We start from the raw sequence: 22,217 nt of genomic DNA, 5'->3' as shown, positions 1-22,217 counted from the left end.
ATTTAGGAGATAATAGCCTACAGAGATGAAGAGTTCACTATAGGAGATAATAACCCACAGAGATGAAGAGTTGACTATTGGAGATAATTAACTACAGAGATGAAGAGTTGACTATAGGAGATAATAACCTACAGAGATGAAGAGTTAACTATTTGAGATAATAACCTACAGAGATGAAGAGTTGACTCTAGGAGATAATTAAGTACAGAGATGATTTTCCACACACATATGAACAAACATGCACCCCCCCCCCCCCCCCCCTTCAATTAGAAGCATGCCATTAACGATGATTTGGGAGTTAGACTTCTTGCTCAAGGATGCCTGACCCAAAACATATGGTTGAGAGTCAAACACCCTTGCCACCACCACTACAACTGCTACCCTTAAGCAGCCAATACTAATGAGCACACAATGTCCATGACAACCAGTGACACACATGTATATCAACACACACACATACACTTGATCACTTAATCATTTATCCATTGACTCTCTCACTCACTCACACTTTCACTCGGTCACAGCAGATTAATGTAGCAAAGAGCAGTTGCCATGGAGACTTACTACTGTGTGTGTGTGTGTGTGTGTGTGTGTGTGTGTGTGTGTGTGTGTGTGTGTGTGTGTGTGTGTGTGTGTGTGTGTGTGTGTGTGTGTGTGTGTGTGTGTGTGTGTGTGTGTGTGTGTGCAGGCTTGAAGGTGGATATGATTGAGTGTGTGTGTGTTTTGAAACGAGTATAAGTTTGTGTGTGTGTGTCTGTCTGTGTGTGTGTGTGTGTGTGTGTGTGTGTGTGTGTGTGTGTGTGTGTGTGTGTGTGTGTGTGTGTGTGTGTGTGTGTGTGTGTGTGTGTGTGTGTGTGTGTGTGTGTGTGTGTGTGTGTGTGTGTGTCGTGCTATGTACTTTGGCTGGCTGAGCTTTGTTCAGAAGAGGGCAAACTTCAAACCGTGAGTGCTGACATAACCACACTCTGTTTCCAGAGGTAACGGACCCCTTGCTTTGGTGCCTTGTTGCTAAGATGAGAAAACAGACAGGTGAGCCCTTTATAACGTTACAACAAAAGTAGCAACCAAAGTACCTTTAACAAGCAAATATGCAAATACAGTTTTGACCTCATGCTGCATCCATTTCTGAAATACTAAATAATCAATTAAACAATGCAGCCACCAAGATTCAAGATTCAAAGTGTTTATTGTCGTATGCACAATAAGAAACATGTTCTCAGTCATACAATGGAATTCTTCCTTTGTTTTCCACAGACTGAATGCCAAGAAAGAAATATGAAAAATGTGCAATATACAATATACAAATAAAATAGAAAAAAGCAGCAACAATATAGAATATAGAATTTACAAGGTCAATAGAAGAGCAGCAGCTAGATAAACTAATACATTTAAGTTAAAATAAATAATACGGAATGGTGCAAATCCAAGAAAGTGTGCCATAATGCATGAGCAAAAAACAGTGGCGGCAGTCCTGAGGTAGAATAATAACAATAACAACAGACTCCTATCTGTTATTAAGGAGTCTGAGGGCAGTCGGGAAGAAAGAGTTCTTTAGACTGGTTGTTTTGGACTTCATACTTCTGTACCTCCGTCCTGAGGGTAGAAGTGTAACCAGTCCATGCAGGGGATGGGTGGGGTCCTTGAGTATGGAGGCAGCTCTCCTGTGGACTCTGCAGTGGTAGATGCTCTGCAGAGAGGGCAGTGGCGTTCTGATGATCTTCTCTGCAGTCTTTACCACTCTCTGCAGTCGTCTGCGGTCCAAAGCAGAAGTGCTGCCGTACCAGACGTGATACAGCCGGTCAAGATGCTCTCAACAATGCAGCTGTAGAAGTTTCTGAGGATCTCAGGCGACATGCCGAACTTCCTCAGCCTCCTCAGGAAGTACAGCCGCTGTTGGGATTTCTTAACCAGCTGTGTGGTGTTGAGTGTCCAAGTGAGGTCGTCGCTGATGTGGACGCCGAGGTACTTGAAGCTGCTCACCCTCTCTACTTCAAGCTCCCCGATGAACAGTGGCCAATGAGGACTCCTTTACTTCCTCATGTCCACTATCATCTCCTTGGTCTTGTCCGTGTTGAGGGTGAGGTTATTGTCCTCACACCATGACACCAGACTGGCCACCTCCCTCCTGTATGCCGCTTCGTCCCCGCCCGTGATGCGTCCTATCACTGCGGTGTCGTCCGCAAACTTCAGGTTGGTGTTGTCTATGTGGGAGGCGACACAGTCATGAGTGAACAGGGTGTAGAGGATGGGGCTGAGCACGCAGCCCTGTGGCGTGCCAATGTTTGTGATGATGCTCGCTGAAGTCCTATTTCCAATCCTGACAGACTGGGGCCTGCCAGTCAGAGAGTTCTAGAGCCGGGGTGAAGACCTAGTGTAGACAGTTTTGTCAGTTTGGATCCTAATTCAGGCAAATACGATTGGATACTGTGAAAAACGAGGGCGTTCATCCATGTTTAAACCTGGCCTATAATAACATATATAACAGAGGCCTATGAGTAGGGGGGAACAAAGGTGTATCTCATGATGTAATCATGTGCACTGGTATGCCTACGGACCCATCATGTACTTAATGAGCACCACTTCTACTGTGCCTCCGTTACGAAGGCTGTTCAACGGGTCCACTGCGTTTGCAGTGGCGGATGCAAAGGAAATCGCTGCTCATATCCCAAGCCTGAAGCTGGCTAACTTGCTCCATCTTGTGGTGATGCGAGGCTATTGCAATTACATGTTTGCATAGTGAGGCGTTGACGTTGTTGGCGTCAAATAAATTGCCTTCACAGCAAATTAAAAGGGTGTTATTGTGCTACCAGGTGTGTGTGTGTGTGTGTGTGTGTGTGTGTGTGTGTGTGTGTGTGTGTGTGTGTGTGTGTGTGTGTGTGTGTGTGTGTGTGTGTGTGTGTGTGTGTGTGTGTGTGTGTGTGTGTGTGTGTGTGTGTGTGTGTGTGTGTGTGTGTGTGTGTGATAAGCCATAGCAAGGCATTTGGAAATCTGCCACTACATGTGTTTTAGTGACGTCACAATTTGGAGCGTCCACCTATGTATGATGGAAAGATAAGCAACATTAGCTACAGTCCACTGGGTAGGCTGGTAGACTGATACTGTATAGACTGAGACTGATACATAAATCTAGGTTGACACTATTTTGACTATTTTGAACACAGGGAATTTCAGATTTTCAAATGGCTTGTAATGACTAATCACACTCACACCTGGTGGCATAATGTCATCCCTTTAAGTTATCCTCATATATTTCACTTTGAAATTCACTGTAATCCTTATTTATTTCTTCTCTTTGGTCTTTTGTTTTTCTCTTGTGATTCGCAGTGTCCTGTAGTCCTATCCTTTAAAAGTTCCCTTGCAAATTCTTTGAAGCTATTTCATATTTAAAAAAAACAATAATAAAAGGTTGTAAATTAAATATACTTGACGTGGTTCACTCTGTCAAAAATAATAACGTTGATAGGAGAAACACAAGACCTGCTATTTAATAATTCATGCTTCCAATAAAGGACCATTGATGTACAGTAGTGTTGAATAAATTCTTTTATTGAAAAAATCAAACACGATAAAAATTAAAATGAATATATGTTATATGCATTGTAGAAAAACACTAAAACAATCATAATTTCATCTGATAATTGCAGCTTATCCAATTATACAAACAGATTAGTCCAGTCCACACGTTTTCCAGTCATTTATATTTTTTATATACACATCAGTACCAACATGTAGGTTGCAGTATCAAATAATAAAAGCAAAAAAATAACCTCCTCAAATCGGCCAGTAGTGGCCTACAGCCCTTTCAGGTACTGATACGACATAGGCAGATGATAAGGGCTCCATCCAGAGTGAACCATCATCAGTGCAGGGACCTCCATCAACCATTGGACAATTCTCAAGGTGTCCTCCTCTCCGGCTCCCATCCGGACACCAATGAATGACCCATTCATCCCACCTCCCCCCCCCCCCCTCCCTAAACCAGGCAATCTTCCAAATAATAAGCAAGGTCTGCACTTTGACCTTTCCGCAGAGGTGTCAGCATAGGTAAAACACAGGTGTCCCTCACAACAGGTCTGCTCCTTTCATGTACCAGGGCACGGCTAGTAGACTTAACTCGCAAAGCCATGCACCATGGTCCTTTCAAAGAGCTGTCCTTGCAGCGAAAACACAGCTAGCATGAATGTAGTCCCTAGCATGGGCTAGGTTTGATGGTGTTTCATTTATGTGTAGTTAGTTAGTTACTAGTTTAGTTAATTGCCCTGGTACATAAAGATGCATGGCCTCATAATTAGACACAGATGCAACACACATGCATTAAAAAAGAAGTGGAATTGTTTCATTTTATCAGGATACATTCAATGTAGCATTTTTAGCAATCAAATAAACTAACCTCAACTTCTCCCCTAGATGGCAGCAAGTAATCACTAAGTATTGCCGGAGTACTGCCTCTGGTACTCACACAGGCGGCTATAGAGATTACAGTCTCTGCCCTTTAACCTACAGCAAGAATTTAAGTGGCTCTGCTATAGTGGTGTTCAACTTTAATGTAAAGTGGATGAGTTTAAACTGAAGCCCTACAACTCCCAGTTGACTCTCTAGGCTATTCACCTGCAAGTTCCCCCCCCTGCCCATTGCAGGCTTTGTTATTACAGCTAACGATTTTCCATTGTCCTCCAGTCAACGCTTATCTTTTCCAAAGTTCATCGTTGAATAGCATACCTTTATCTCCCAAAAAGATGTCCAAAGGTGTCTTGACATTTGCACTGTATACCCTGTCAGTGTCGCCATGTCCGTTTCAGTTCTGCTCCTGGCACTTTGGACTAAAACATGGAATGTGTGTGTGTGTGTCTATAAGGACGTCAGTAGCACGGATATAATTAAACAATTCCCAATACTCCAACGACCATGGAGCATCCCTGATCCAGACGTGGATTTTTCTGATGATTCAATCTGCGGGAATGTATGGTTTGCGGTGTAATTTTGGGATTGGCTGTTCCACAGGGAGCAGGTGTAGGGCCCCGTAGGATCCTTTTTCGGCTTCAGAGAGCTGATGATGGTCAGGCAGCATTCCTTGTCCACACTCTCCTTTTTCTCAATCACGGCATCGTCCTCCGTCAGCCTGGCGTCCTCCCGGTACCAGTGCACGTCTCCGTCATGACGGACCCCCGTGAAGCTGCACGTGGAAACCTCGGCCGTCTTGATTGGATCCACACGCTGGATACACTCTGGAAAACAAGACAACGTGGGAGATGTTCTGAATGTTTTGGGATTTGTTTGGGGACTTCATAAAATCTGATTGAATTCATTCATATTTAATTTGATGGAGTGGGAAATGCAGAAATAACATCCCGGAAATGCAGTAGCTGCTCTCTGTCCACTGTCTGTGAAATTGTCTCTCCCACTGTCTCTCACCCAGCGCTTATGGAAGTGAGAGGTGTGAGGGGTGAGGTGAGTGTCAATAGTATGTTTAAACAGAGACGTACTTCTACTGTTTCTGGACTGACTACAGATATTTCCATCTTCCTTTTTGAAGCTACTACCTATCTATTACACATTGCATAGTCGTTCATTATAAGACTTGCGTATTCATATTATTTGAATGACCATCAATGGAAAGATAAGGCAAAGTGCTTCTTTGCCCCTCACCTGGCCTCTGACCTTTCAACTCCACCCATGTCTTCTTAATGGCAGGTCCCTGATAGGAGCGCAGTTTGCAGATGTATTCGTCCAAAGCGCGTTCTTGCTGCTCTTTTGAGGTTTGCCGAAAGGTGACAAACATGCTTTGGTTGGCGTAGCGACACTCTACGTTGCTGGTAGGTTGCTCGTCGACGACCAGGTGGTCGTCCTTGACTTTGCACAGGGTCATGTTGTCTTTGATCCAGGACAGGTGGTAGACCATCCCTTGGTTCGAGGAGACATTGCAGTGAAGCGTGACGGACTGACCACATGTTGCCGTGACATTGGGACTCACCGACAAGCCTGTAGAAGCTGAGGAACAAAAGGAGTTAAACCTGCACTATGCCACTGCCCTACCGAGCTATTGACACCATTTGAAAGTATCGGGTCAAACCCTCTCCCCCCCACCACCACCACCTTGGGAACATCTCCCACGACGACGGACGGTCAGTGTTATCAGTTATTGTATATTTAAAACTGCAGCTGCCATTCAAGCTACGACAGGGTGCTCATTGGAAGGTGTTCAAGGAGGTTGTTGGTTTTGCGTTTTGTTTAGCAGATCGACAAACAACTACGAATCATGGAGCTTAACGGGACTGTACCAAAAATTTGTCGTGGCTCAACATGGAGCAAAGAGGAGTCGGAATGTCTATAGGATATTTGGGCAGAAGCCCACATAAAAAGACGTACCAAACGCTTGTGCGGGTTTGCAGAAGATTTTCAGGCGCTTCCCCCCCCTTTTTTTTCTTTACCGCAGAGCTTTTTGACCAATGATTGAACGATCTTTGCAGACATGGTTTATTTGACATATTCTGGGAAAATATCAATGTGAAACCGAACCGCACCAAACCAAAAAATAAACATTGTATTTTGGTCGTGGCAAAAGAGAGCAAACTAAAGGCCTATCCGGGTGTGAATATGCCCTAAGTGTAGGTCCAATATCAAAAATGCTTTGCTGTGTAAGAATGGAAATCTTTTGTCATTTGTATTGATTTATTGCACATTAATCCTCAAAGTTAGAAACTCTTCACCTCTTTCACTCGAGAGCACACAAACATGATTCAACACGAGTTTCAACTTGTCCTGTACATACCGTGTCTTATCTGCACAGCAGCACTAAGCACCCAAAGGTTAACAAGCACATCTTTGACCCCCATATTCGGCTTCCTCTGAAACATGGAAAAAAACATGATATTTAGAATGAAGTGCTGAAGTCTGGCTGTTTGTGTGCAAGAGAGTATGTCTGTTTTTTCTAGTTATTTTTAAGGCACACAAGCTTGAGGATTGCGCTGATATTTGTTGCCGTGCATTCCCAAACACCGGAGGCTTGAATTAACATAATGTTGCTCAGATCTTACCTGTGTGAAACACTGGTACTTCTTGAGCACTATTCTCTTTCTCGATCTCTCTTAGCTCTTTCCCAGTGTCGGCCGTCCCGAGCTCCTCTGAGTGCCTTTTAGTTCCTCCTTCCTACAAATGAGGGAACGGGGAGAGGGAGAGGGAGAGTCAGAAGAGAAAGGAGGCGTGGGAGGAAACTAGGGAATGAGAAACAGAGATTGAAAGATATTAAAAGAGAAAGTGATCAGTTTGTGGTGTTGTGGATGTTGCAACAAGTTCAGGCATTGTTTCACTTTGGTGATTGATGTGGGGGAGGCGTAGTCTGCAGCCATGTCTGATCTATCAATGGGACATTCCCAGTCGCTGCACAGTTCCCATGCGTTGCTTGGAGTAAGCTCACTTTGATCGTTGATGTCCTTCCATAATGAAAGTTGTATGACGACCATGACAAGTGAGCCTATTACAACTAAAATGTCACATTCATCATCTATGTATGACTCACTATCAACAGTGTTTTCGCTGTGTATTCTGTCTCAGATTCTTTGAGACCCACAGTTTGGCTCAGTGTTGACACTAAAATGGAAATGATTTGTGGAGTACTAAACTTTCTAACATACCAGGTGTGGCCACTTTATTTCGGGTTTATTAGTACCTGAAACAACTTCTTAACTATCAAGGAAACAACTTCAATCTGTTCCCCAGATGCTGTGAGAGAGAGAACTTTATCTCTCTCTGGCCAAAAGTCATACGCCGTCCTTCAGCACCCTCTTCAAGAACTGCTTTTTCCATTTCCAGGAGCCCCAGATTGCGATTGCTACCGTAATGTAATGTATGCCATGTGCTCCAACAGCCATTAAAAAGTACAACCCCAGGGTAATTATAATGTTCTCTGGCAACCAGTTTTGATAAGTGGTTTCGTTTAACACCCTACTACTGGTAGCATGTGGCGTAGAGCTCCCACCGAGGTGTTGGTGTGTCCCACATTATCCCTCTGTGATGACGCTTCGATTTTAAATCTTTAAGATAAAACGGCTTCAGTACATTTTTGTTCTTTGGCAATCATAGAGGGCTCTTGCTTCAGCTGTAAAAGTGAAGTGAGAGTGACAGGAATGGATATTAGGGCATTTGTATTCCCATCAGTTCCCTAGTTTTGTGTTTGTGTAGTCACGGCAGCTCTCTGCCATTGACATGGGAAACCAAAGAGAGAAGTACTGAGGCCTATTCATGCTAGCCCTACTGCGCATGGGTGAGCCTCAACAAAGACCCATGGCATCCCCCCCAAGGGCAAATTCGTTGAGTACGTAACACTGTTTGGTGTGGGTACATTCATCCGTATATTGAATGTATCTCTTTGACTAGGACCCCCAAAAAAGTTTAACTTAACCATTTATTTGTTTCAATTTGGGTTGCAAGTTCTGACTGCATATAACTGAAGAATTAGTAGCCAATGTTAGCCCATTCAATTGGCTAAAGTCTTTTTTTATCTATATATATTACACCAAATGCCTATGTAGCAATCTTTTTATTATGCAAGGGAGGAGCAGTACTATACATGTCACTACATGTTTTACTTTCACAATTGGTGTGTGTGACACTCACGCACACATACACACACACACCTGAATGTTGCCATTGGAACAAGTTTCAATACAGATTCACTATCCCAAGATCCATTTCTTGTGTATAATCCTGTTATCACTAAAACTTGACGCATAACCAAGTGGCAGCCATCATGGGCAGAAGAGACTGATATGATTAATAAGGAAATAAATTATCTTATATTTCTTTGAAATACATCAAATTCTCCACAGTGGATGGCAAAACGTAGTTTGACGAGGTCCATTATCTCTATTTACCCACTGAGTGCATTGTAGATTTTCCTCTGCGGACCCCCTCCAGCGGCCCCTAATCTCCAGAGGGCATCTCCGTCCAACAAGTTCATGACTCACACTCGTAGGCTAATCAAGAAGCTTTTCCGCGCTCATAAAAAGCGCTGACCCCATCCGGCGCTGCCCGTTAATAGCTATGATGCCATTTCGCACTGTGACCTTTCCAAGCCGATTATGGGAAGGGCATTTAGCCGGTGGGGCACAGTGAGATGAAGGCTCGGATGTTATATATATATATATGAAGATGGTAACACTTAGGGAGTGAATTAGTGTCCAGTAAAGACATGGATGCTGAGTGGGGAAGTGAAAGAGGAACTTGGTTATAGAATTACAATAGGCCTACGTTTAATTTGGCCTTTGATTGAATATCGATTCCACAAACAACCCCAAATTCCTGTGAGCACAAACCCAGATATTAAAGGTTGTATCAGCGATTCTAGGCAGAAACATAAACGATCACATTCATCTGATCCGAAATAAATAGTATTCCAACCAATCACCGGCAAGGGGTGGGTGTTGTGGGGTTTTGCGTTGCGTTCATGATTGTTTTTTCTGGATGCACGAAACACGGATGGTTGGGAGCTTCAAATACCAACAAAAGTGACGTCGCCCAAAATCGCTTATACAACCTGAAAATGTCCTTTTTAATAAACAATCTGTACAAAGTTATCAATGCCTCGTTTTGACCCTTATTATACTACCAAAGAAGTGTCGGGCTACTTTTAGCCTTTTAAGTGGTTTAAAATACAGATTTAGTTTTTACCATTACACATGCCCCAATCGTTCCAAATTCATAGCGTTTTGATAGAATCGGCTAAAAACTGGCAACTGAAGAATGCGTCTATATGCGTTTTTTGTGCTCAAAAACGAACGTTCCAACTTGTTATCATACAAAACATATCCCAAATCCATTTACACCGGATTTGTCCTTTAAGCTGTGATGTGCAATCAACTTCCACTGCCAGCACAGTGTTCATGATCCCAGTTCAGCCAATAGTGGCGCCTGTTGATCGCTCAAATGATCTCGATTGATTTAATCAGTGGCAGAGATAATGAGCAGAATCATCAGATGCAACCATGCAGGCCAAATTGAGAGCCATGAATGATGAAATGTTTAATTTCCAGCTCAGCGTGTAATATCCTGCTCAGTATGATATACTGGATGGCAAACAATATATATTATGCTAATCATTATTAATAAGTTAATTAATACCAAAAAGTCGTCCCAACAGACCTAACATCTACTATTCAGTTCACTTCAACACTGCCAAACTCCAGTTTTACGTCATCCGTTGAGGAAGTCATTACAGTCTCCCGCAGGTATAGTAGTAGTAATAATAATACGACTATTTGGCTTAGTGACTGCCGCTCCAGCTAGCAGGATAGCTCCAGGTACGCTGGGTTGGAAAAGGTTTCCTAATGTGACTAGCATTACCTTCCTTCCTATAATCCCCCTGTAAACTGTAGGGAAACCCATCTCGGTGACCGTGTTGTCCTCTATGTTTGACAGTAAGCGCGTTGAGGTGTTCAGACTACATATCCCACACCTCCTGTGGGCTTTTGCTTGTGGACCGCAGCCACAGCTCAGATCAATGTTTGAGCAGCAGGTTTATCCCTCCCCCCCCCCCCCCCCCCACAGCCCAGCAGAACCTGCTGTAAGGAGATCATAGACATGTTATTTTCTGTGCAGAATCCAGAAACTAATCTGGCTCAGAGCTAGGCTACCCTGTTGGCAGATTTGTACCCAGGCTCGCTACATGCCAATGTTTGCTAATGCAGAAGGATTAGTAACATCTGTCTCTAGCCTGCGTTGCGGAGGCTAGATACAAGTGTGAGGTGTGAATCGACAGCAATATTGTGGGTCCACAGGGAGATCTGGCTCGACTCCTGCATACAATTATAGCCTGTGAGGTTTTTGAGAAAATCAAATGATTAAATGCTGCCTAATCTTGTGCGACTGTATGCATGATTAGCAGCACTTGGATATCTACTTTACAGCAAAAGCATTTGTAAGGAGCGACAGCTTCCCATTTAAACGGGCCGTTGTACGCCTAATTATGAAAATCAAAAACGAAAATCACCACGTAATTACAGGAGCAACACAGCGGTTCTGATGTCCTCATCCTGAATGTGCATCAGAAAGCATTTGTTGCCCTGAGCGATAACTTTCTGGCTACTTCCCCTATCAGGAGGTCTGGGCCGGTCTCCGGCAAGCACTCACCCCCAAAACTATAATTCTATACTGCGCATGGGTGAGCCTCAACAATGACAATGGCATTACTTGTAACAGACTGGGTTTATGGTGGAAATCCCCACAAAGCCAATTCTGTGAGCGTGCAGCACTGTTTGGTGTGTCAGCATACATCCACAACTTATAGTGTTTGTATCTCTTTGACTAAGTCCCCAAAAAACCTTTAAACTTTTTAAAGGTTTTAAACCATTTATTTGTTCTCAGCTCTAAATGCTGAAAACAAGACCTTCAACGATGCCCATTTGGTCGATACCTGGGAGGTGGGGGTTGATAAAACTATTGGTACAAGCACCGTATCCCAACATGCAACACTGGCCAGGATTGGCGACAACCAAATACACGAGTGTGTAATTGATATACGGTAAGGTATATAAGCATGAGATGTCCGTGACAGGTTATCAAAGGTGTTGTGAAAGCAGGAAGTCACGCAGGAAAGAGCCATACAGGAAAGTAACCTGCTGAAGCTTGAACACTGAGTTGAAGCTATTGGGATGGTCTGGTTACCATGCAGTCAATCCATGTGAATAGCAGGCGCCAGGTGGACAATATTGTTGTGCGTCCAAGCAGATGACACAAAAGTTGTACAGGATGAGCTACTCTGTATTTTTTACGTGTTCTTCTATGAAAAGCGAGAATTTACTGACAGTCATCGGCATTATCAAACAGTCAACGGTGCTGCTGTTAAATGTAAATGAAGTAAACACACAAAGATTATCATACCAAACCTTTGGGGATGCAAACCACTGACCTCCTTCCCCTAATTCACATGGCTCTGAAGTTTGACATTTCCGTGTTAGCTGGAGTCAATGCCGAGTCTGTGTAGTCCAACATGAATGATGTGCTGATGTGGTATTCATCAGCACATCATTCATGGTGGTCAGAAGGGCCTGCCTCCACTTGGTTGGCAGCTCCCCATGTCGCTCATCTAATGACTATCTGTCTGCTGATTGGCTGTTGAGCTGACATATTGTGGAAGTGAGGTCATCTGTGGGCATTGTCTATCAGCAGCAGCCATCGTTCTCCTTTCCACTTCCTGTGATCATCATCTGATTAAGAAGAGCCGAGGTAGACAGATTTGAAAAAAGAGAACAAGTGATTCATGCCACTGTTTCCTGGTATGCCGCCGTACAGGCGTGCACGTGTGTTTGTATGTGTGTGTGTGTGTGTGTGTGTGTGTGTGTACTGACCTTTGGTGCATGCTTACTCAAAATTTGAGAAGAGGGAAAGCAGTGGGGGGGACGTGGGGTCGTAAGGTTGGAAGTAAAGTAGATAAACACTGTTTTCATGTGAAACAACAACCACTCTGGGCAAAATATCAAGAGCTGAAGTCACACGGCACTCTATTTGATCGCACCGAAATCGACTGTCATTGTCTTTCTAATTAAAACCACAAACAAAATCGAATTTAACAGCAGAGCCTGAGCAGATAATGGCATTGCAGTTGTAACGGCCATCGTTTGGCAGCCACTTAACCACCAGAGTGTCAGGAATAACAAACCCGTGCACTCCCGCCAACCACCCGCACGGCTATTGAAACCAATCATCTGGCGGCCCTCAGGAACGTGCTCACATCGCTCAGAGAGCGGGGCCCCGAGCCCCGAGTTGTCAGCTTACAAAGAGAGCTCCCCCCGCTGCTATGCTGACCCCAATGGCCCCGCTGACATTTCACCAGAGTGCAGGTTGGTGCCATCATGCGTCGACTCCCGTTGCACAGTTCAGCCCAGGCAGACCGTTAGCCTGCAGGAGCAAACATGGCTGACACGCAAGACTCAGTATTGCTGGAGAGGGCGGGGGCTGAGGGAGGGTCTCGTCCCTGGGGGAGATCATAGAGAGAGGGAGAGGGGGAGTGGGGGGAAGCGACCTAGCAGGACAAAAAAGGGTAATGAACTTGCCTTGTCTCCCTCCTGTTTTTTCTTTTCCACCCGTGACACACACTGTCATTTACAGTCGAAATACACGACGAGAGGCCACTGAGAGTATTCCTCGTGTCTGTATACCGTGAAGTATGGCCAAGTAGGACGGGGTGTCATGGCAGGACAAACTGACGGAGGGAACGTGATGTGACTTGGCATTTGATAGTAGGAATAACTACACTGTCTACTGTGCAGTATTCAGACTGCTGTTCACTGGAATGTTTACCCTGTTTTACCTGAAGACGCAATCACAGAATCGTTTTGATTCATCAAGTTTAAGAATTAGCACTGAACACAGAAAGTGGAACGATTGGTTCCTCAGCCATGTACAGCTTCGGCAGGTAGAAATAGCCGGTCCAAATGGATGGTCCTCCTGGGTTTTGTTGTTCTTTTGTTTTAGTCGTTGAGCTCTATGACCGAACTGTGTCACAGTTAAAAGCTATGAAGTTCTGCTCGTGTATTTTCAACCGGGCCACAAAGTTATTGTTGTTGGGGTTTTTCCCCTAGTCATGAACCCACATCAGCGAGACGTGCACACACAGGGAAGAAGGGGGCCTTGAGACACTCACATGCACTCACACACTCATATACCCATATACACACTTGCGTTACAATGCTTCACTTTCTCTGCGCACATTCTTCCCGACGTCAAAGTGCATCTGATAACATTATCACTCATATCTGTGGTTATTCTTTAACAGGGGTAACCTTCTCAGCTGTACTTTACGCCCTGAACAGTTTCTATCTAATCTTATGCAACAAAAGGGAAGAAATATGTTGTTTATATAACAGCTACAATTACATTGTACAACAGCTAGACCACATCTTCTTGAAAGACAAGGTAGTTAATTTGATCATAAGGCCATTGTGTGTGTGTGTGTGTGTGTGTGTGTGTGTGTGTGTGTGTGTGTGTGTGTGTGTGTGTGTGTGTGTGTGTGTGTGTGTGGTGTGTGTGTGTGTGGTGTGTGTGTGTGTTGTGTGTGTGTGTGTGTGTGTGTGTGTGCGTGCGTGCGTGTGTATGTGTGGGGGGGAGGGGAGGGAGGGGGTGTTTCTATGCTGGTGTTTTAAGGTGTGTGTGCTAACAAGGAGTTGGAGAATGATTTGCAGAAAAAAGCTTAAAACAGCATAAAGCTTGGAAGCAACCACAATTTGTAATGGAACAACTGCTGATAACGAAAAAACCATCAATGCACACCAATAGCAGAAGTGTCCCTTGTCTTTTGCTCCTACTATTGCCAAAATACAACATATTCATCAGACAACACAAAGGACTTTTATTGGTCTACCTTGGTCCGGGTAATCTGAGAAGCATCCATGTTTACACTTCAAAACGGGGAGCAGGCAGCGTAAGGTCATAGGTGAGATTGACTTCACATTCCAAGTTCAATGCACCGGCTTTCCTCTTCCTGTCCGAGCATGCTGGCTGCGGCATGGGCTTTCCACTACAGCCTGATTACGCAATGTCCCACTTCCCTGATAGGCTGTCGTGGTGTAGTCTGAATAACACTGATACTCGCTCTACACCTTGGTAGCAGTCTTTTGTTGGTAGCTCAAAAGCCTTAGCCAAATACCACTGGTAATTAAACTTCTAACAAGTTCTGCTCTGCAGCCAGTGTATTCAGATAACGTGTATTGCTTTGGTATCAGGAGGCTGCTATTTGCCGTTTGGTATGAGTCAACAGAAATGCCATTTTAATCCAGTTTCTCTCAGTGTGGCTGCAGGGTTTAATAAAACTCTGCCAGGTAAACTTTGAGAGTAGTTTAAAGGTCATAGAGATGAATAAAGAGAATTACAAAAAGAAAGGTCTTGTTTCTTCAAGCAAAATAGAAAAAATAAATGCTGACATTTTTCATTCTGCTTTGGCCTTTTCGGTTTTGTTGAATGAATTCTGTCTGTTCAATAAATATTCTGCAAATCAGTGCCTTAATAAATCAGTGCTGCAATGATTGCTGTTTCAATTACAATACTGCATAGTTGGCCAAGATAACTTCCTCAAAACCACATTGTTCTCATTATAATCACCAACAATCATCTCCTTACTGATCTGCATCAACGATCATGACAGTTGAACAGTTGATGATATTGAAAAAATCTGCAGAAATGGCACAACATTACTGACTAAATAATGTTTATCTATATGCCAAATAATTTTGACTATGAATAAGATGGTATTGATCTTCAGACATCATCTTCAAGCAATGTTACTTCTTTGACCATCAATTTACACAAAAAGATAGTATGACATTATGACCAAAAACAAGGACCAATAAGGCTACAATCAATGTAGCCTTATCATTGCACTTATAACACAGTCTCACTTCAATAGAAGTTCTCTGCTTCGGCTAATGGGTATATTTGTATCTGCCACCTACCTTTTTGCATCCTGTACCCGGTGAACGTTAGAACGGTGCTTGTTCTGAACCTCTACTCTTCAGATGAGCAGCATTTCAACCCACAGCGATCCAACCCTTGTTCAGAAACACAAACACAGAACCCAGCTCCGCGCCGCGCCAGTGCCAGCGCCATCCTCCTGACTCATTTCCCAAGTCCGGGAAGCTCGGTGGCCTGTTTGTCTTCTTTAAAACACTGAACTTCCCTTTCACTGACTTTGACAATAGAGTCGGTGGTGTCAAAGAAGTTGTCCTTCCTTCCCTGCTGGGACGGTGAACTCGAGTGCGGAGCGGGAGTATCCGCTCCTCTGTCTGCCAGGGCTGGTCTGGCCTGGCTCCTGCTGCTGACCTGGGGATCTGGGGAACACCGCTCGTTAATCAGGCAGACAGGCTGCTCATATAAAGAACTGGTTCTGGTATTATGCTAAAGTGAGTGTTAAAGTGAGAGGATCCTTTTAATATAAAGAATTGTAGACTTGTTTGGGCTATGTCTGTACGTAAACAATATTCTGTAGTGTGTTGAGGAGCTCTATCCTAGTTATCTAGTTTTGGTACACTTTGATTGAGAATTTGAAATAAGGTATATCCATTAGGGAATTAATTAATCAATGAGTAATAATGTATAATGAGTACCTTTGACAATTTCATTAATATAACCAGATCCTAACAACACGTGTGGGTTTTTGTGTGTTTCCTACAACACATTTGACTTAAGGAGATATTAAAAAAAACGCCTAGGTCCCTAGGAGACATTGGGTTCTTTAAAACCTTCTCTTCCAGCAAGATGGAACGTCAACAAAAGATATCATGTCCTTGATTGCCGATTCACTCATTATGAGCCAGAGCAGTAGGGCTGTTTTGATGGCTTTGTTTGAGTCCACACGTCCAGTGTGGTTTGATGGCTAATGCCTGATTGGATGACGCTCGCTGTTGATTGATCTCGTTCAATGGTCTCAAGGACTTGTTGTAGCCTCCACATGGCCTGACTGACCTGTTCCCTGTGTGGGGTTAGAAAGATGTCCTGGGAGCCTGGTAACATGGATTCTTCCACCTTATTTATTGCCCGAATTGTAATTCTTTGAGAGGTCAACATTGACAACAGGTCGACTTATAATCGGAAGGTTGCTAGTTTGATCCCCGGCTCCTCCTAGTGTCGAGGTATCCCTGAGCAAAACCCTAACCCTATCTGATCCCGACAAGCTGGCTGCCGCCTTGCATGGCTATCACCCTCATCGATGTGTGATTGTGCGTAGGAATGGGTTAATATCAGGCAATAATTGTAAAGTGCTTTGAGTGGCCACAGGTTAAAAAAGCGCTCTATGAATGCAGGCCATTTACCTTGAAGAAGGTGTACTCTGGTAAATAGAGGAACATACTTGAGTGCAGTAGTATCCTGCTTGGCAATCTTGATCAAAAGCAGGAGTAGAGATAACCTTTGCTGGAACCGATTGTAATTATGAGAGTTATTATCAGTAAGTGTCAGCGGGATACTCCTTTTCAAGGACTGAGGATGTGGGGGGGGGGGGACTATTTTCCATCTTACCCAGTTGCTCTTCTCATCACACCATTGGTTTATAGCATTGCCCTGCGAGCTTCAGTCAGGGTTTTAATCCTCAATAACAGTGGATCCCCCATCCCCCCCCTTGTCCATCCAACCAGCCCTAGTTCCCCTCATGTCTGTAGGTGTACATTTTTTTACTTTAACTTTGAGTGCACATGTGGGTTATCATCACACAGAGAAAAGAGGCGAAAATGGGTTCTTGGAGGAAAGTAGTCTTGGAGTAGCCTTTGTCTGATGAAATAATAGATGTACATCTAATACATTGTGAAGGAAGTGCACTTAATAACAAAACAGGCTCGACTGTGGCTTGATTGTCCATTAAGCGCGCTAGAAGACTAGAAGATTCACCGTTAGCAGAACAAGAACGTCAGCGGCCGTCTTGTCCTGATAACAGCGGGCTGCAGCAGGGTATTAGATGGGGGTTATGAGGACCTAATGGACCTCGCTTAATGGTTTGTTATTTCCCCTCCAGTACGTTACAGTATGTTAGAGTATTGTGGTACTGAACTGTGATGCCTACTTCAGACATTAAGGAGAATGTAATCATGTAGAATGAACCCACGTGCATCCAAGTATGTCTTAGCTCTCTCCCTGTCTCTCCATCTATCTGTCTGCCTCTCTCTGTCTCCATCCATCTGTCTCTTTCTCTATCCATCCTTTTCTGTCTCGTGATATACATTTTTATCCGTCTTCTCCTCGCCATCTCTCTATCTCTCGATACATCTCTCTCTTACAGCCACTCAGCCCTGTTTACCTGCCCCGTTGCTCTCAATCTTCCCCGGGTTTGGGTCCCTGATAGGGGGGAGGCTGTGCAGAGGGTCCGTGCCATGAAGCACAACTCCGGAGGCCCTTCTAGTTGAATAAAAACCTACAGTCCTGCTTTAAACACACACACACGCTCCCACGCATACACAAACACGCACACACACACACACACACACGCACGCACACACGCACATAAATGCACTCTGACACACCCACACACACACTCATTGTCAACCACAAGCACACACTAACACACACACACACACACAACTTACATCATTCTTTCACACTAAATCTAGCAGAGCTGGGTTGATAATTGCCAGTGCCATGTCGACTCCCAATGGCATTTAGCATGTGGTCTTAGCTCACGGGCTGTCTGCTGAAGGAAAGATTAATGGCAGGCCGTCGAGGAGACGCTGCGGTGTGTTTGAGGTGGAAATGTGCTCCCTTGTGTTTATGTATGCAGGTGGAGCAGGTCAACTGAGCTACCAGGCTGGGGCTGAGCACTATTTTTGCTAAGGCTTTTTTTCAGAGTGTTTGTGTGTGCGTGTGTGTGTGTGTGTGTGTGTGTGTGTGTGTGTGTGTGTGTGTGTGTGTGTGTGTGTGTGTGTGTGTGTGTGTGTGTGGTGTGTGTGTGTGTGTGTGTGTGTGTGTGTGTGTGTGTGTGTGTGTGTGTGTGTGTGTGTGTGAGAGCAGCTCCTCTGGGGGCACCCTCCGGAATCACTGTCAGGAAAGCGCTTTAGACCTCCCCCCCGCCCAGAGCCATTCTCTGTTGCTGTCTGCGTCTATATCTCCCCCTGCTCTCCACCCCCCTACCACCTCCATGGCTCATCCTCAGCACCAGACGTTGTGAAAGAAAGCTATTATTATATTCTGGTATATTCCAAGTCTTAACAAGGTGCTGTTTGGAATCCCATATATAATCAAGTACCTCACCAACACAAACATGTATACGAAGGATACACACAATAAAAACAAAACTTTACAGGGAAACACACACAACACACATATACAGGGTTACACTCAATAATATAATATCAACCCTTGACACAAACGACTACAATCTTCCTTTGTACCCTGGATGGCGGGGACAGGCAAACTGCTGCCATTGGCTGAATGTGCACATAAACATTTGTTTTGGGCTTGGCCAAGAAAAGTTAGTTAAGCATTGCACGTTATTCCTGGACTTCCTTCTGGATTTCCTTTTAAAATATGTAATCATTAACCAGTCATTTGAGCACATGACCATCGATACCTCTTCCATCAGCTCACCACACCTCTGATAACACTGTGTGGAGCTCTCAATCAAGTGGTTTCAAATAGTTTTATCGCAACATGAGATAAAAAATCTATGCTTTTTGGGGGGAGAGGAGGAGCTAGGTGTTATCTCCAAGGTTACGACCTTGGGCGACTTTATGGTACTTATTTTGAGGCAATGTTGTGTACATAAAGAGTGCACAGCACAACGTTATGCTATGAGTGTCCGTGAAGCTTAACCCTCTCTCGGATGCAGCAACCGTCCCTCTCGGCGTTCGTGGACCTTTAAGAACGGTACTTGAGTTTGGAGCAGAGCGAATCGTCCATACACTGGTTTGCAAAGACATTGGATGTTACACCAGATTTTCAAGATGATGGAATTATTTTATTAGCAGCGACACACACAGGACAGGCAAGTTCATTCGTTGACCTTTTTTCAACGGCTGAGCAGTTTTGCGCAATGCCATATTTTGCTCTGCCATCCAGTGCAGCGATAGTCACAGTGCATTAGTTTGGTGGAGGAAGATAAAGGCCAACTCCTAGTAGGAAACACAAAAAACTGTGGGCTCAAGGACCTTTCAGCAACACACACATGGGAGTACACAGATCTTCCCTGGTACCAAGCGATAGTTAGCAAGCACAAAGTAGAAAATTATAAGTCTCAAGTTATAGGAAAGGAGAAGATGCTTTCTTGACACAACGTGACTGATGAACAAGAGATGGCATGTCTTGTGTCTGTGTGTGGGGGGGGGCATTGTATACGGGAGCAGAGGAGGCTGTGTGTGTGTGTGTGTGTGTGTGTGTGTGTGTGTGTGTGTGTGTGTGTGTGTGTGTGTGTGGTGTGTGTGTGTGTGTGTGTGTGTGTGTGTGTGTGTGTGTGTGTGTGTGTGTGTGCACGTTTGTGTGTTTTAGTTTGTTACTTTCTTCAGAAACTCTCTCCCCTGCCCCTACGTGTAATAACAAAGTCAATATTCATGTTCTCAAGCCACTCAATCACACATCTGTTGCTCCTCTACTTGTTTAGCTATTTATTTTATTGCCTTTGGCCCAGCCTGAAGTTATATTGCGCCATATTATGCACGTGTGTGTGGAAGACATGTGTGAGCTCGCCTGGGGTGGAGTGGGACAAAAATTCTGCCCTAGCATTTTCTGTCCAGACCAGCCCACTACATTATCACCAGACACTACATAGTAGTCCACAAATCTCACAGCACCTCCTCTCAGGCATACTACAAAGGAGAGTCATATTCCTTGATAGCAGTTAACAAATAAAGCACGTAACTATGAACTCAAGGGGCCCTATTTTAACGGTCTGAAACGCAAGTGAGAAGTGCGAAGCGCAAGTAACTTTGTGGGCGGTTCTATGGCGATGTCGCTATTTTACCGGCGCAAAAATTACTCTTGCGCACGACGCAAATCTAAAATGGGTTGGTCTGAAGTAGCCTAATTACCCGTAGGTGTGGTTTGGGCGTAACGTGCAATAAACCAATGAGAGTGCCAGCTCCCATCCCCATTTGAATCTGACGAGTTGATATATTGACAGCACGTCTGCAGTCTCCGATGAGACAGATGAACATGAATTTCAAACTTCAAATGGCTCAGTTTATGGACAAATAATATGGCCTAATTCACACATGGAATAAGGTTTTCTCCCACAACTTCAGAAAACTTAACACACATATGATATGCGGTAACTGTGCTTCTATTTACTGATATACACAATACATTATAAACATCGTTTCTTATCAGTATTGTATGCATTATCAATATCGACTTGTGTTCCTAATATTCATGTGTCCCCCCTTTAATATACATTGCCATGGACTGTATTATGTGTTACGTGTTTAGTTTGCGTGTGTTTAAACAGATGGACGCACAAACGCGCGCCCGCATTCATTAATAATTGTACACATGCACACACTCGTACCCACATTCATTCATTCTTTTTAACCCGTCACTCGCAATAAGACAATGTTTTGTCACGATCAAATACTCATTAATCCTAAAAGTTATGGGCATGTACACGATGTCTGTGTCAAGAAAATATGTATTTGCAGTACGGTGTTTGCAGATGCATTGATTTAAAAGTACAACTTCTTACCGCTGTATCAGCTGTTCTTTCCCAAATAATTTACCCAGAAGGTGTGGCTAGGTAGATGAGAGTAGCAAAATGTATGCGCGAGGTGCACAAGCAACATTATGCATGCGCCCTTAAAATAGCATCTGAACAGGGCGCCACTGACTTTAAACCAGGTATTTCCTGGTTTGTGGCGCAAGTGGTTTCTGAATCTGCAAAATAGTACCAGGGAATGTTTGCGCCAGAACACGCCTCCTCCTTTCGCTGAACCACCCCTTGGGGCGCAAGATCATTCCCTAATTTACCGACGCGTGGCGCAGGAGGGAAAAGAACGCTCTGCGGCAGTTGCTAACTAGCAACAACACATGCGCCAGTGAGAAAGTAAATTGCGCCGGATGCAAGATAGGCCCCAAGGACTAAAATTGACCGCTATAGCAATCAATCAATCAGTCTTTATTCATTATAGTCACATCACATGAAAACAGAAGTTATGTCATGACTAGGGGTGGGACGAGACTAACGGGAAGAACCCTATGCTACCCTTTCAGTTTTTAGTCTGTGACTGTGAATATATTTTTGTGTAAGCCCAGCATTAGTTAAAACCAGACTCGGACAATAAAAACAAAGCATCCTGACAAATAATCTAAATAGAAACATATTACAGACATTATCAGCATTAGAGCTGAAACAATTTTTTTTAACGGTGACTCAGTCATTATGGAACCATAAATAGAGAAAAATAATAATTATCTATAGCTGTGTGAAAAAGTCTAAGACATGAATTACAGGTCTGAGTAGATATGCATTCTCATATACGTGTATGTGCACATTCAAACATCTGCACACAAAGATATGCAGATGTTTGAAATAAAAAATCATCATATTTTCACCAGGAAATTATCATAATCAAACCTTTTGTTTGAATCTGAGACAAAATAAGTTGCATAATAAACTCACAAAGTAAAGATGAATCTCTCTCTCTCTCTCTCTCTCTCTCTCTCTCTCTCGCTCTTCATCTCTCTCTCTCTCTCTCTCTCTCTCTCTCTCTCTCTCTCTCTCTCTCTCTCTCTCTCTCTCTCTCTCTCTCTCTCTCTCTCTC

The 22,217-nt window shown here is 43.9% G+C and overlaps 1 protein-coding gene across 2 annotated transcripts; it reads right to left on the bottom strand.

Moving 5' to 3' along the window:
* Nucleotides 1-3,975: 3,975 nt before the first annotated feature.
* LOC130380019 (uncharacterized) lies at nt 3,976-15,738 on the bottom strand. Of its 2 annotated transcripts, none has more exons than XM_056587202.1 (5): nt 15,441-15,738; nt 7,035-7,146; nt 6,770-6,845; nt 5,647-5,988; nt 3,976-5,225 (listed from the first exon to the last, which is right to left on the bottom strand). In XM_056587202.1, exons 3-5 carry the CDS (start codon nt 6,831-6,833, stop codon nt 4,849-4,851), a joined length of 783 nt encoding a protein of 260 aa, XP_056443177.1. In that variant the 5' UTR covers nt 6,834-6,845; nt 7,035-7,146; nt 15,441-15,738; the 3' UTR covers nt 3,976-4,848. The 2 variants fall into 2 exon arrangements, with proteins under 2 accessions (XP_056443177.1, XP_056443178.1); XM_056587203.1 differs by having other exon boundaries at nt 5,659-5,988; nt 15,441-15,734.
* Between the last annotated feature and the right edge of the window lie 6,479 nt (nt 15,739-22,217).

The sequence above is a fragment of the Gadus chalcogrammus genome, chromosome 3 (assembly GCF_026213295.1).
Source record: "Gadus chalcogrammus isolate NIFS_2021 chromosome 3, NIFS_Gcha_1.0, whole genome shotgun sequence".
Lineage (NCBI taxonomy): Eukaryota > Metazoa > Chordata > Actinopteri > Gadiformes > Gadidae > Gadus > Gadus chalcogrammus.
Note: the sequence above shows the minus strand (reverse complement) of the source record. Positions and strands in the feature narration are given on the sequence as shown.